Source organism: Harpegnathos saltator, unplaced genomic scaffold, assembly GCF_003227715.2.
Source record: "Harpegnathos saltator strain DR-91 unplaced genomic scaffold, Hsal_v8.6 scaffold25, whole genome shotgun sequence".
NCBI classification, from domain to species: Eukaryota; Metazoa; Arthropoda; class Insecta; order Hymenoptera; family Formicidae; genus Harpegnathos; species Harpegnathos saltator.
Window position 1 is genome coordinate 2455074 of NW_020230039.1, and position 15747 is coordinate 2470820.

General features: G+C 37.1%; 1 protein-coding gene across 1 annotated transcript in view; it reads right to left on the reverse strand.

Moving 5' to 3' along the window:
* The window catches only part of LOC105183745 (Sol1), a 455377-nt gene that overhangs the window by 324258 nt on the left and 115372 nt on the right, over nucleotides 1-15747 (reverse strand). The window contains exon 4 of the mRNA XM_025298993.1: nucleotides 12949-13008. Coding sequence (XP_025154778.1) covers nucleotides 12949-13008 — 60 coding nt within the window. The remainder of the gene's footprint in view (nucleotides 1-12948; nucleotides 13009-15747) is intronic.

The following is a 15747-nucleotide window of genomic DNA, read 5'->3' on the forward strand; positions in this document are numbered from 1 at the left end:
TTCTGATTTCGCGGTGTTCGAGGTTAAAAGGTCACTGACGGAATGAAATTAAGGGAGCTCAATACTGAATTAGGACGGAGTTGGAGGATTTATCAAGGATTAACTCCTGCACGCTGCAACTGCAGGTCCCCGGGCGCCTCTCGTTTCCCAAGTCGACCTCGCCATCACCATTCTCAGCTCTAAGTCTTCGCGCAGAGAGGAACTTTATGTGGGTTAAGTAGAATCATGGTCCGCGCCATGCTCAAAGGATTTAGGGGTCAGGTGTAGCCGACACTACGGGATTTAAAAAGAGGATTCCCCAGCGCGTAAAGGTACGCCATCGCCGTACCGGCCGGGATCGTATCGCGGCCGAGATAATTACGATCAGCGGCGAAATTCGTGCGTTAAATACGTACAGCTCCGGCCGCCGCCGTCTTTGCCGCCGCCGATCCGCCTTAAATCTTTAACAAAGACCGATAGGAGCGTATAGCGGGGCGGAATTCATCGTAAATATCCCGGCTAAAGGTATTCGCCCGTTGCGCAGCAGCGGAGAATATGAAGTTTTCTGTGCTACAAATAAGAAACACGGCGGTGGCAGGGAGGGTGGAAGGGGGAGTAGATCTCGCGACGTGAAATACGCCCGGTGCGAGATATATAGGACCTGTTCGGCAAGATATTCCACGCGTACTTTTCAGCGCGTACGCTGATCGCCGAGAGCTTCCCTCGTCGCGCGTTCTAACCTAAATGGCGCACTAACCGAGGCAAATCGAGGGAGAAGATTCGGCGCGCGCATACGTGCGCGAGGGGGGGCAGCGTGGTCTTGCGAGCGGACAGCTTGAAGGAAGATCTCGCAGTCAAGCTCTCTCAGTATTACTGCCTGGCAGATTTATGTCAGTAATATCTGAAGCATTAGTCGTTTGACGTATTGGCGATCGTAAAATTTGGAGTCACGCGCACCAATGGGAGGACGGCGGGAGGGGGCTATCTCTCATTCATGGACTGATAATACATCAGATTCCGCGTCCCTTCCGGCGCACGTGGCGGCCTCTTCTCCGTTCCTCTTCTCCCCTCCTCGTGCGATTTGCATGCCATACGCGGAACACACCGGCGGAATCGCTCGCGCGTATTCTAACACTGTGGAGCGCGTGCGCATGCGCGATCGCCGGCCGCGCGCAGTATCTTCGATTCTCACGAACGCTCGTGACGAGATATATCCAACAATGGCGATTATTCTCGGCACGCACGTGGAGCGCTCGTAAAACGTACAAAGTACGTACAGCGTTCAAATTACAACGGACTACGTTTGTGTCGATCGATCGCTCGCTCGTTCGCTTGTTCGTCGTGAAAAACACCGGTTCCGCGACAAACTTCCTCCCCTTCGGTCTCCCCTTCCTCTTTGATTCCCGTTGTTTGCTTTGTCTCCGAATATCGCCACATTATTTTCACAGGTTTCAAGAGGCACGGTAGTGCCTCGCGTCAAGTTCAAGTGCAACGAAGTTGCGCCCGAAAGACGCGAGGCATACCGTGACTATATTACGAGAAACTGCGAGTTGAAACGAGGTGAGATATTCATATCTTAGTAATGGCTAAACCGATCGAGGTTTTTCCAGTACCAATCGATTCGGCTTTAAAAAATAGGAAGAAAAGTGTCCTTGTGTTTTTTGTGTGCGTTGTCTCTAAATGTAGATATTTTAAAATAAAGTCCAAATCACGAAAAATTTCGATTCAGTAAGAAAGTAAGAAACGCTAGACCACAGAGGAGAGGGGATTTGTGCATTTCACTTTTGTGACACCAGAGGCGTTACAAGCGCGCTGAAGAAGCAGCGAGTGCGAGTGAGCAAGCGATAGAGAGTAAAAGAGAGAAGAATATTGCTAGAATACAGGAGTAGAAATGTGCGAGAAAGAGAAAGAGAGCGAGAATGAGAGAGAGAGAGAGAGAGAGAGAGAGAGAGAGAGAGAGAGAGGGAAGCCAAGACTTTTTGCATTAAATATTTTTTATTACATCGTTATAATAACTAATTTATTATAACAAACAAGTGAAATAACCATAAAACTCAGTGTTCTAGTAAATAATGAAGACACTGTTTTTGAAGTACCGGACTGTGTATCATTCGGAGTTTTCAATACATTTATCTTCAGATTGCAAATCGCTCTCATTTGCAGAGTTGAGTAGAGTTTTTCAGTTGACGCTATTGTTTTGTTATATCATTTTTTTGTAGAACAGTTTTGTAGAGTTTTATTTATAGTATTCACTAGAAGAATTTATTGTTAAAGATATAAGTTTTATTTGTACAAACTTATTACTTGTATAACGAAAATAACAAATTACATTGCCCAAAGATACACGTTCAGGTGCGGTACGATGCACAGTACTAAAAGCGTAAACATTGCCGTTTATATCATTTCTTTTGTAAAGTAGATTTTATTATAGTTATAAATTTTACTTGTAAAATTTTACGTTACATATATAACTTGAAAAAAAATAATTTGAAATTTCTAAAAATAACATAATACGTATTGCGCGTGTACTTCGCGCCTCTTTTTACCTTTTTGTTTAAAAAGGTATGTTTTATACAACGTTACGGGTTCTCTAAGACGCGTCCTAGAGGGACAAGGTCGCGCGACTTTGGAAACAACATGTACATAAGTACGTAATTGACGCGACCGTTTCCATTATTGTTTACGCCGCGGCGGCGAACGGATCGGCGGATCGCCGCGCGTAATAATTTCCGAATTTTCACGCTCGATCAGTGTAACGTGTAATATTCGTGCGTGTGCGTGCGTGCGTGTGTGTGTGTGTGTGTGTGTGTGTGTGTGTGTGTGCGTGACGATCCGAAATATCTTGAGCAATAGCAGTATTTCATCTTTCTTTAAAGGTAAACTTTTATTGGTTAACTTGGTTAAGTTGAAGAAGCTAATTTGTAGTCTCGAGTCTTCGTACTCTTGATGCGGGGCGCATTTGTCGTTGTAATACTAATGAGGAAACTCGTTTTTTGTTACAGATCTGCTGGAGTTTGCAGTCACGCGATAGTTGCGATTATCGGGACGCAGTTTCGACGGACGCCGATGCCGCACCGGAGGATCCGGTTCGGGCCGAGCAGAGTCGGCTTGAAGGTGAGGTTCACCGATCGCTTGTATATTTCTTCTTGATTTATTACGATCGAAAACCGAGCGATTGAAATAAAAGCCATTGAACAACAATGGCAAAGAGTCAACGTTTATATCTGCGCGCGCCCTTCCGCGAATTGAACTCAACCTAATCTAACTTTTAACTTAACGGTTTAACTAACGAAACTATATTTTTTGTTACAGATCAGCAGCAGAACGCGGCTGACTCTGTCTGCTGTGTATCGGTGAGTCAGAAAAGAAAAGACATTTTTATTAAAATTGACACGAATGCATCACCAAAGACGGATTCTTTTTCCCCTCATGCGACCTCTCTTGATAAATAAGTTTGCGACACCCCATTTTAGTAACGATCAATGTTAAATCAATAACACGCAAAAGGAAACAATGACCTCACTCAGTCGCGAATATATTAGCTATTGTCGGTGAGACGACCGACAGAAATATACTTGATTCATGACGTTGGGAATGACATTTCAATGCTCTCTCACAATAGATCTCGCCATTACTTCGAGACGACATTCCTATCCATTCGCCTTTATTGCCAGAAATTTCTATTTCTTCCTCACCCGAAATACTGTCGACACCTCGGTAGCCGATGATTTGGTACCCTCTAAAGTACAATTAACATTTTCTATCTTTATTCAAGTGACATGCTTATAATCTGTGGTTATAAATATAGCGCTGCAATTAGTCAAATCTCACTGTAAGGATCAATCAATAGTAGCGATTATTCCCATTATCGGTTGACGGATACAGATAGTGTCATATTCCTGTGTAACAAATTTGCGTATTACAGATTTTGCAGTAAAATTTTATCAGGTTGGCAGCAAAGTCATATAATTTTTCACGAGTAGATTTACTTGTTATCAAACGCACCTAACTTCACTCCAAATCCTATAATCTTTATATTCATTTGACAACTGACATTTTAAACTTTCTTTAAAAAAAAAAGTGCGTTATTCGGTTAAGAATTGTTTGTTTGGCATTGGGCATTATTAAAAATAGAAAATTAAAACGAGCATTTCCGTCATATTTTACTTCTTTACTTCCAAAAAGAAAAGAACGCTGTACAAGCCCGTCAAAAGTTATGTGCTGTGTATGGTGAGGAATCCTTAATAGAACGCCAGTGTCAGCGTTGATTTGCTCGTTTTCATCCAGGAGATTTTCCTGTGAAAGATGCATCACGGTCAGGCTGGCCAATTGAGGTCAATGACGACAAAATAAAAGCATTGCTTGAATCCAATCGCCATTATACGACACGGAAGATCGCTGAGAACTCGATCAAACTCGATTTGATTTCATATGAATTTAAAGAAATTTATCTCATCAAATACATCAATATCGGCGATTTTCTCTTAAAATGTGCAAAACGATCCGTTTTTGAAATAAATGTTAACCTGCGATAAAAAATAGATTGTTTACGACAATGTGGAACGAAGAAGATTGTGAAGCAACTGTGATGAGCCGTCACAAATTATTTCTAAAATAGACATTCACCAAAGGAAGATTTTGCTGTCTATTTAGTGGGATTACAAGAATATTGTATTTTTTGAACTGCTTAAACGTAATCAAACGATTGATTCGGAATTGTACTATTATCAGTTGAATAAATTACATGAAGTAAGCAAACAGAAGCGCTCAGAACTAGTGAATTGTAAAGGTGTGTTGTCTTTCACCATGATAACGCTAGACTATATCGCTGGTCATCCGCCAAAAATTGTTGCAGCTTGGGTGGGATGTGTTACTACATCCACCATATTTGTCTGACCTTGCACCATCAAATTATTATTTATTTCGTTACTTGCAAAATTCCTTTCTGAGGGAAAAAAATTCGATTCTGATGAGACCATCAAATGGTATTTGGATCAGGTTTTCGCCGATAAGAACCAAAAGTTCTATCAAGCCGGAATCATGAAGCTACCAAACAGATGGCAAAAAGTCATTGAACTAAATGGACAATATATTAAAGAATAAAATTTTTGCCTTGTATAAAAAAATCGCTTTTTATTTACATAGAAAAAAACGACATGACTTTCTTGCCAGTCTGATAGATAGTGCCATATTCGATATGAGTATGTAACGAATTTGCATTTTACAGAATTTGCATATTACAGATTTTGCAGTAAAATTTTATTTTTACCGGTGAGAATCGGTAAGATGTAAGGCGGAGAAAATCTGAGTGTTTTTATTAAAAACTAGCGAATACTCACTGGTTGTCGGGGTGAAATACTTATTTATTGATTCAGTCAGAAACATTTTTATTGACTCACTTTAAGAGAGTACCCGGCAAGTTTGAAACGTTAAAATTCGACATCTGAGACAGTGTTTTCCGCAATATGATAAGGAATCGCTAATGTATGAGTATCGTGCTATCTTTAAGGGAGTTGTGGAATAAAAATTATTATACGTAATATAAAAATTAGAATATATAAAAATCAGTTTGATGTGGAAATTATATTCGGTGTGTATGCTAGACGAAGACAATTTTAACGCGTTCCTTTACGCTATGAAATATTATCATTTTCATAAAATTAAAAATTTAGCATAAATATCTCGCGCTCGGTTCTCATTAACCACATGCTCGCGTTCTATGATCTTTTTTACTCGTTAAGAGTTTGCTTTCACTGCACATAATCAAGAGCGCATTGATTCTTGCTTTTCCGAATACAGGAATCGCATAGAAATTTCTCAGGATTTTATCAGATATAGCATAGATTTTCCGATCAAAATTCCCAAATTTATACCGAAATTGGTTATCCGATTGGGAATCCCATTCTTATCCCAAACATGGAATGAATATCTGTCTAGAATCGAAACAGAAATATTATAGGAATTATATTCAGGATTTTTTTAGTCAGTAACGTCGATATAATTTTACGGTATTAAAGAGGAAAAATTGCACTTTCACACAATACATTGTACATTCAGTAGAATACAAGTTAATAAAGTTAAAATTCTAAAATAAAGACCAAAAGTATTAGGAAACCTTGGCTTTCCCATTACACATTCGGTTTATTACAGTTCTAACTTACATAGAAACTTTTTGGAATTTAATTAGGATTCAACTCGATGTTTCAAAATAATTATGGGTACTAACTAGGAAATCTACAGGGATTAGAACTACAATGTTTTAAACATGCAAATCCAAAGAGGAAATTTAAGCGGATCCTATTACATGGAATCCTCTCTAACATTTCCGCAAAGTTTTCTTCTAATTTTTATTTCACTTTGAAATTGAACGAAACAAAATATGAAACACTGAATAATTATATTGTTCAAATATAAAAGTATAAAAAATATAAATGCTCGAAGCAGTTTTTAAATATTTCCTCATTTTTTATTTTCATATTTTACTTTATTAAATTAAATATATGATATAAAAATTAAAGTATATTTCCATTTCATAAATATTGTATAAAAATTTTGTTTTGCACAAACGTATGATCCTCGAAAGAATGCGAATTCATGCATTAATTCCCTGTAGATTTCAGACAGAAAACTCACATCTGGATTAAGAATGGAATCACCAATGACTATCATAGCCACAATTTTAGAACAGATTTGAAGATTTTGATTTAAATTTATGCTGCATGTGTGAAAATCTTGAGGGAGTTTATGAGGAAACTTGGATTTTCATAGATTTCAGGAAATCGGACTAGATTCCACTAAATGTTCTATATGGGGATTGATATAGTCTGTTGTTTCAAGATACACTTCGAAGGGAAGTTAATGCGGGAAGTACGTAGTCAAACATTGCACGGATGAGGAGAACAGTCCTGCGAAGGACAGTCGGCAGTCGGGCATTCAGCAGAAAGGGCACCGGGCAACACACAGAATCTCTTCGTCTCTCTCTATCGCGTTCCGCGTACAATTGTTCGCCGGCCCTACACGAGTCGGTTTCGACGGCTTCTACATCAATGTTACTGGATAGTAGGCTAACGACGCCTACGTTGTCGGCGCCTGTTGCCATTACCGCTCTTCGACAAACATTCAAACGAGTTGGTTTGATCAGTTTAATGGTTCGTTTGGTTTTATGCCTCTCCCCGTGTCGGGAGATAGTTTCTCTCTCTCTCTCTCTCTCTCTCTCTCTCTCTCTCTCTCTCTCTCTCACACGCTCTACCGACCAAAATGTTTTACCTACGGAGCGGAAGCAATCGACGCCGATTATCTATTCGTGCCGTCGCCTAGCCGATAAAATCCTCAGATAACGCGAAGTAACTTTTACGATCGCCAGCGGCAGGGAGGGGGAGGAGATTTTAGTCTGGAATTAATCCGCGGGGCCGATTCGGCGAATCTGATTCTCTGCGAATTACGGGACGCGTGTTTAGGCGGAGAAGACGGCGCGGATTAGATAATGCTCGCGACGCGTGCTTACGCCGGTTAATTATGGGCGCGTCAATTACGAGATGAGATTTAAGAGCCGTAAATGAAGAGAATTACGAGAGCGCAGAGCGACTTTATCACGCGCCTAAATCACTATCGCGTGCTTAATCCGTCTTTCGGTTATCGTGGCCGGCGTGCGCGGCTGTTTGAGCCGTCAGCGAATGCACACACAAGGTTGTATCGGGAGGAAAGTTTTAAATAGAAAAGTTTCGCCCCCGCGATTCTGATACTCGTTACCGCTCTGGTCTCGTTAACCCCCTAAACGTTAATAACCGACAGGCGTCGTAATTCACAATTAGAGGAATGGAAGTGTCCGTCGTGTCTGGCGCGTCTTTAAAATTTACTGCATACTTTCGCGGATGTGGGCCGCACATGTGAAAGCTTCATGGGGCTTCGTGAGGAAAGTGCCTCGTGATTAAGTTGTTAAGAGTGGCGCTGGTGGAGGCGACGTGTCGGTTTTCTCGCAGTTGTGGATAAATAATTGATAGAAAAGCGTTTGGCTTCTCTCTCTCTCTCTCTCTCTCTCTCTCTCTCTCTCTCTCTCTCCCCTCTCCCCCTCTCCCTCCCTCTGTCTACACGCCGTGAGAGCACTCCCCTCGAGTCGTGTCCTCCGATAACTGCTCTCGGTCGTATTAGAGAGAAACCGATTAATTCTTAGCGGTAACCTTAAAGAGTGTGCTCCGATATCGGATCGATGAAGTGCTCGATATATGATACGGTCTCCGACTTAGTTTACTTATTTTACTGTTACGCCTTTACATCCACGGCTTCTTGCGAAAACTCGACGAAGTTGACGGATGTGAAACTTGTTACCAAAGTTGTAAAAAACGTGTCCGTCTTCGGTAATAACGGTTGAACACCCTCGTAATTCTAAGTCCGGCTGTATTTTTTCTCTTTTGGAGAATCGCACACAAGCAATGTTGCGCTGTGTGTACACATACGTATATGCGTCTTAAAGTTTTTAACAGCTGCGCGGCTTTCATTTCGTGCCTCGTTTGAGTTGCGGGGTTATTGGACCGGAAAGTATAGTGAGAGTTGAGAGATTCGAAGTGGTCAAAATATCTCGAGCAGGAGAAGGATAGGATAAAGTCGAACGCGGCAAAATTCCGAATACTTTCTTCTCGTGCGTGATAATAATAATATATTGTGCTCCTTGTATTAATTACAGAAGCATACCAAGATCTAACCCCGCATAGAAAATGATATCTCTGGTACCTCCATATCTAATTGGAATTTAGATCGATTTCGCAAAGTTTATGCAGATTCAATATCTCTCAAGATTTCCCAGTCGTTCAGAATACATTTTCTTCCAAAGCTAACTCTATCGCATTATCGAATACCTTTTTCCTAGAGGAAAAGTATACAGTAGTGATTATAAGGTGTTTCATATTAAATACGGAACACATAAAATTACGAGCGAAAAAACACAAGATTAAAATTCTTTAATTATTTAAACTTTGGCGTTACGTTTTTGGCATTCCATTTTCGGCAATAAATCTGCATTCAAATAATTTTTGATGTTGTTTTTAACAGAATTATTAATAATAACTTTATACAATATGGAACTATCCAAGACCGTAGACACCATCTGTCAGCTCCTTCTTTGTCTGTAGCTGTAGAAGAAAATATTGAAGAAATTAACACGTTCATTGTCAGACTGAAAATTTGAATTTCGTGTGGTGGCCAAAGTTATTTTTTCTTTTATTTATTTTTAGTCGTTTTTTGCACGATTGAACTAGCATTGAACTGAGTCTTTTCGAGGGTCCTGGTTTGTCACTGATAATAAAAAACAATCGCATAAACGGCCGTTTGGTGAGAGGCCGCAACACGCGATATCGCGTAACGCAAATGAACGTGTTAAGAATGATTTCGAACAAAGCTCAAATGCTTTCATTCGGAAAATTGACTTCAAATATTAAACACAACAGTATACAGGATTTTGAAACATTTCCTGAACACGTGTCCGTATAAAATATCATCTCATCAATTGCTAACCGATTAAGGCCCAGTTCCACAACTTGCTTTAAACTCCGTTTAAAGCAAGTTGTGGAACTGGGCCTCAGAAAGTCGAAACAATCTGTAATGTTTATGGCGCCTGAGTCATCGGTTTGGGATATTTCAAATTTGTCCAGGAGGAACTAGAATGGCCGCGTATTGACCGGATTTAAATCCATGTGACTTCTTTCTTTGGGGGCATACATTAATGGCAATTGTTATGCCGGAAACCCAAAAATGTTACGAAATTTAGTAACAGTTATTAAAAAAGTCGTCAGTAATATTAAAGACGACATGTGAGAAAAAGTTTTTACGAGTTTTTGCAGAAGAATTGAGTTTCGTACAAATTCAGATAGTGCGTACTTCGAAAATATTTATCATTAGCTTTCGTTAGCATATTTTTCATCATTTTTCATCAATAAAATAAACTGATACGCTAACATTTTTTAAAATTTTATTTATATCCATTAAAAATTGCTTTCTTCTTTTCAACGCAATTTTTATTTTTATAATATGTAATGCATTCGAAAATGATTAGTTTCAGCAATTTTCCATAGGACTCTTTATATGGATTTTCCCACGAGAATTTTCTGGAATCGAAATAAAAATAAAATAGAAGTTCACGCTCTTTAGAGGATAAATTTATATGAAATTATAAGTAGCGAAAATCATTTCTATATCAACCATCGAATTTAATAGAGTAAAAAATGTAAATAAAAAATAAATTTTTATAGAAAACGCTTTGAATATTAATATTTTTTACACATTTATGTTTGGAAAACGTAAATGCTATAAGTATTTCAAGTTTATTTTTCTTTAAATTTTAATGTAAAATAAAAACAAGAAAAATTTTTGAAAAATTTTTAGGAAGAGCAAATGGAATCTGATTAAGCTTCTTATTTGGTTTCGCATATTTGAAACATTATAAGTTTTAATCTTAGTCTGCACAGATTATTTAGTTAGGATTCATAATTATTTTGGGAAATCAAATTAAATCCCGATTAGATTCCATGAAATTTTTTATATAGGTAATAAGAATAAGAATGTTTTCTAAACATTTGTTATATGCGACTCTCAGAAAAGAGAAAAAATTTAGCTGAACTTAGAATTAGAGGGCAATCGACAGTTATTACCGAAGACGGATACGTTTTTACGACATTGCTAACAAATTACTTTCGGCAAAAGAAACAAAGTTGTGGGCAATTATCATGCGTTGTTATCTTGCATTACGTTGGCTTATATCGATTTAATATTGAAATGATTGTTTAATTTTTGCATATAAGTGAAGTTTCGTGTATATGGATTATATTAAAAGCATGTTGCATGTAATCGGTTCTGACAAATCATATTAATTGTAGAAGCCCGGCAGTGAAACCGTTCGCTAAGACGAAATGTCGAGCGGTGAGACGTTTGGATACGATTTGGGATTTGGGACGATCGTGGATAACTCTTTGAATCCGATTATTTGTTTTGACTTGCGAGCGATCTTCACACGAGAACGGTTAGAAGCTTCGAAAATATTTTTTGTTTGCATATATATTGGGTGTCTGAGACTACCCGTACACCCTTTTTTTTCAAAAACTAAGCATTTTGGAGAAAAACATTTTAGACAAAAATTGTATGGTTTCAAGGGAGGAATAAAATAACTATATCGGTTTGTTTACAGATGGCGCCACTTTCGAGATATTTATTGATTATTATTTTTTTAAAATGGAAACGTCAATTTTTTATATCATCTTTCTCAACCAATTAATTTAAACAGCTTTTGTCTGAAACATTTTTTTACTTGCCTAATATTTTTTGAGATTTTTAAGAAGAACTTGATAACATTTTCAATATTTAACTTACGATATCTCGCTGTTTGTCGGAAGAAAAAATGATACTAAACTAAATGATACTTTTACTCTACTTGGTCTCAAGAATCTATTGTTACAATAGTATCCTGACTTTTGTTAATTTGATGATTTTGAAATTTCCAAAAGTCGATAAGTTAACAAAAGTTAGGGGCACTATTGTAACAATATATTCTTGAGACTAAGTATAGTGACTAAATAGAAACTAAATAATAAAAAAATTTAATATAATATAATTTTTGTCTAAAACGTTTTTCTCTAAAATGCTTAGTTTTTGAAAAAAAAAGAGTGTACGGATAATCCTAGACACCCAGTATATAAGCTGGATGTACACAATGGAGAGAGAGATTCGAGAAATAGAAGTGACCGAACAATAAAGATACATCTCGCATAATTCTCACTATTTTTTCCGTTTTTACTCCTACATAATAAATATATTTATGTAAGGAAAAATTACTAAATATATTTATATGTTAATGAATATAGTTTTTATGTAAGAACAAATTAACCATTAGATTATCAAGAAATATCGCCGCTCCTAGATTTTTGTCATTGTCAAATTGCGCACACTATCAATTAAAAGTGTGGTTATGTATGCTTAAACAAAAGCTTATTTAACCAAGAATTTACCGATGTATGACACTAACGGAAATTAATTATTTAAAGTTTTAGATATATTAAATCATTTATTAAAACGGCACGAACTTTCTTGATTACCTAATATAAATTAATATTCTTCTTTTTTATATCCAAAATCCCTAAGCTCATGATACATATTGTTTGATTTAAAACGTTTATAATCTATTTCAGAAGAAAGGTTGAGCATAACGCTTGAAACAAATATTATTTACTGAATAAAAATGAAAGCAACATTGGGACGTGAATTATGCCTCGGACATGCAAAATGGTAATTTCGAAATTTAACTTATCGCTCGAGTGGAGGGACGTGCCCGAGGACAATTTACACTCGTTCGAGGCACTTCCCTCCTCTTTTACTCCGCTCTATACCTCTGTCTCCTTCCTTCGTTTGCGGTTTCGATTACGCGTTATTTTCAACGCGTTGCACGGGCGACAGCTTTGAAACTTTTAAATCGGCGGGTCACGCCGATGCCACCATACCGACAGAAGGCTTAATGGTGCATCTTTTACACAGACGAGGAAGCCTCGGTCATACTTCGTGAATTCGCGACTTTGATCCTCCCGCTAGATCTCCCCCGCTTTTTCTCTCTCGAAACTTGCTGAACTCAATTTCTATCCGGAATATGCGAGGAACGTACAGCAAACTTTTTCCCACAGATGCACCGAACGTTGCTCCCGCGAATCTATCAACTTCGGGATGCCGCCGTCAGTAAGGGGAAAAATTTGTAAGCCATTTATGCGGGACGAAGTTTCGAAACGGCGTTGAGGGTGAGTGCAACGAAGGAAGACGGGGCAGAGGGGAGAGGGGAGGACAACGCAGTATAATCTTCAATTTGTTGCCGGGCGTTGATTTATCCTCCCCGCTGTTGTCTGTCGTTACCCGCCGTCCGACGTGATACGTGTTTTGCGTAGCTCGTCCTCGTCGTCGCTGACGAGCCAAAGGTGAAAAGACATAACCAACGCTACTCACCTCAAATCTCCTTTTTGCAGGGAAATCTCCTCGAAGACTAGACGAATTCTCTCCTTCAATCTGGAACATAATAAACTAGGTTAATCCGCGCGTCGTTTTGCCAGCTGAATACGTAATCATTGTAACGCTACTTATTAGCCCCGCGAAGGCTATTTTAAATGCCGTACAACGCGCGATATTAAAACGCGCGCATTTTTATGAATGCGGAAATATTATTACACATTTTTCGTCAGAGCGGTATCCCGTAACGCCGTACGCGCGCGTGGTTTATCTTATACCTTCACGGTACTAATGAAACAAGATGGGCGAGAACTGTAATTAATTTCGTTATAAGCGCACCTAGCGTGTGAATTTGTTAAAATGGCGGCGGCGGCATGGTTGAGAACAGCGCGTCGAGACCAAACTCCCTCCTCTCTCTCCCTCCCTCCTTCCCTCCCTTCCTCCCTCTCTGTCACTTTCTCTCTTTCTCTCTTTCTCTTTCTCTTGGCGAAAAGAGATTTATGGTTAAATGACAGAAAGTACTCCTCTGTGAGAAAGCACTGTGATAAAAAACCAAAATGGAAAAAACAAATGCTTAGAAAAAACATTTATTCCGTAGGAAAACGGAAACAAATTTTATTCTCCTTTCCTATTCCCGTTTCTCGTTTTTTTCTTTTTTCCTTTCCCCGTCATTGTTTAGACTTAAAGTCATAGAATTCCTGTTGAAGGCTTGGTATTAGAGAAAAAAATAAGAGAGAGTCAGAGAGAGTGATAGAGAATAACATATTTTTCTTCTCTAATTATGTGTGTAATTGGTGTGAAAAAAGGAAGAAAAAAAAATCATCATAGTTAAAATATATTTTCTCTCTCTTTCTCTCTCCCTCTTTCTTTTTCTTTTTTTCACCACCCTACATATAAGCTTTCGTGAGTAAACAACCCTTCTAGATAAACTTTTATGGTAATCTCAGGATATCGTGAGACAATTGTGATGTGTGTGTGTGTGTATAATAAAAATTTCATAATATCCTTAATTATACTTGTAGAGGAAATATATATTACAATATATTATTATTGAATCAATTATTAAACTTACATCTCATAGTTGACTGATTAAAAGCTGCAATATTTTTCGATGAATGTTGCAGTACATTTCGTATTCAATAGGAAAATTAATCTTCCGAAAATTACTAAAGAACAAATGTTCTTTAGTAGATACGAGATGTTTCACAAAATTTCTAGAGGAAAAGTGTTATAATTTTTAAATAGCTGATTATACAATAATAATAGAATTTTTGTTATATCATTATAGCAACAGATCTAAAGTTACTTTTAGATTTTCAAATTATATTTTATATGACATATTATTTTGAGTAGATTAAGATCATTTTTTAGTATTGTTTTCATACTTCCATTTCATCATTTTATATACAAATATGAATGCATTATAAATTACTTATAAAAGATACAACTTTTATGTAATACATCAATTAGGTGCAACCAAATTTATGTTTAACTATTTATTTGGATCCTATATAAAAAAATTCTTGGGATTTAATTTAGTTTTTTGAAATCTACGCAAAATTCAAGTTTTAGAAGTGAAATGTTTCAAATACGCGATTCCAAATGAGAAACTCAGTTTTCCCAATATTTCTTCTACTCTTTATTTTACATTAAAATTTCATCTTTTTGATTTCTCATCTTATTAATTACAACAATTGATATAAAAATAGAATCCCTTGTTTAATACTATACATAAAAGAAAAATGTCCTGCATAGAAAATTTTATAGAGAATTTGATTAAAATTTACTTTGATTTCCCAAAATCTATAAGTAAATTATAGTTAGAAATTTTATTTCAAGTATGTGATTCTAAGTGCATAATTAATAATTACTAAGTTATTCGAGCAATAAAAATCAGCTAAAAAGATAATATAAATTGTATAAAAATACTTATAAAATAAATTGCAAAAAGAAACTCATAAAATAAAAACCAGTCCAAAATCTTTTCAATGTCTGTTGTATAAATATAGTTTAATATCAATTTCGGCCAAAAAGATATAATTAATTGTGGTTTCAAGTAAATTAGTTGAAAATGTGATGACTGCTCTACTGACTGAGTTATCTAAATCCCATATTTTGATATCTATTTCTCTCTCTCTTATTGACATTTCGCGTACTTCGCATAGATCTGTCGCGCTATGTAACTTACTAAAGTAAATAAATGCTAACAGACTTGTTGAATTTGATCGTGGATGTACATGTATATCGTTAATATTGACATTCTTACGTAGGTTGTTTGATAACTTTCGAGCCTGAACATTAAAATGACATTACTAGTCGGAAATTGTTGTAAGGTGTGAAAGTTACATCTTTTTAATAAATGCTTCTAAATGTTCAGCCATATGCGACGCTTAGTTTTATTTTGACAGACAGTTGTAGTACGCGCGTCAATATATTTTTCAACGATAAAAAAATCGAATATCTTTCCGTGATTAAATACTTCAATCTAAAAGGGAAAAACTTCGACGGAAATCAAAACTGAGTTGGATTTTGCTTACAATGACTCTGTTCTTTCGTTTTCAACGGTGAAAGTTTGGATTGTCGAGTTTAACAAATGCCGTAGTTGCCGTAGTTGTACAAATGTTTTTGCTGATAAGCAATCGTTCGAATCGCCTAAAAACTACAACAATTAAGGAAATGGTCGACAAAGTGCATCAAATCATACTGGATAGTTGGAGACTGAATATCACAGAGATAGTAGATGCCGGAAGCATATCTTCTGAATATATGTTCAAAATATTGAAGATTTAGATATGAGAA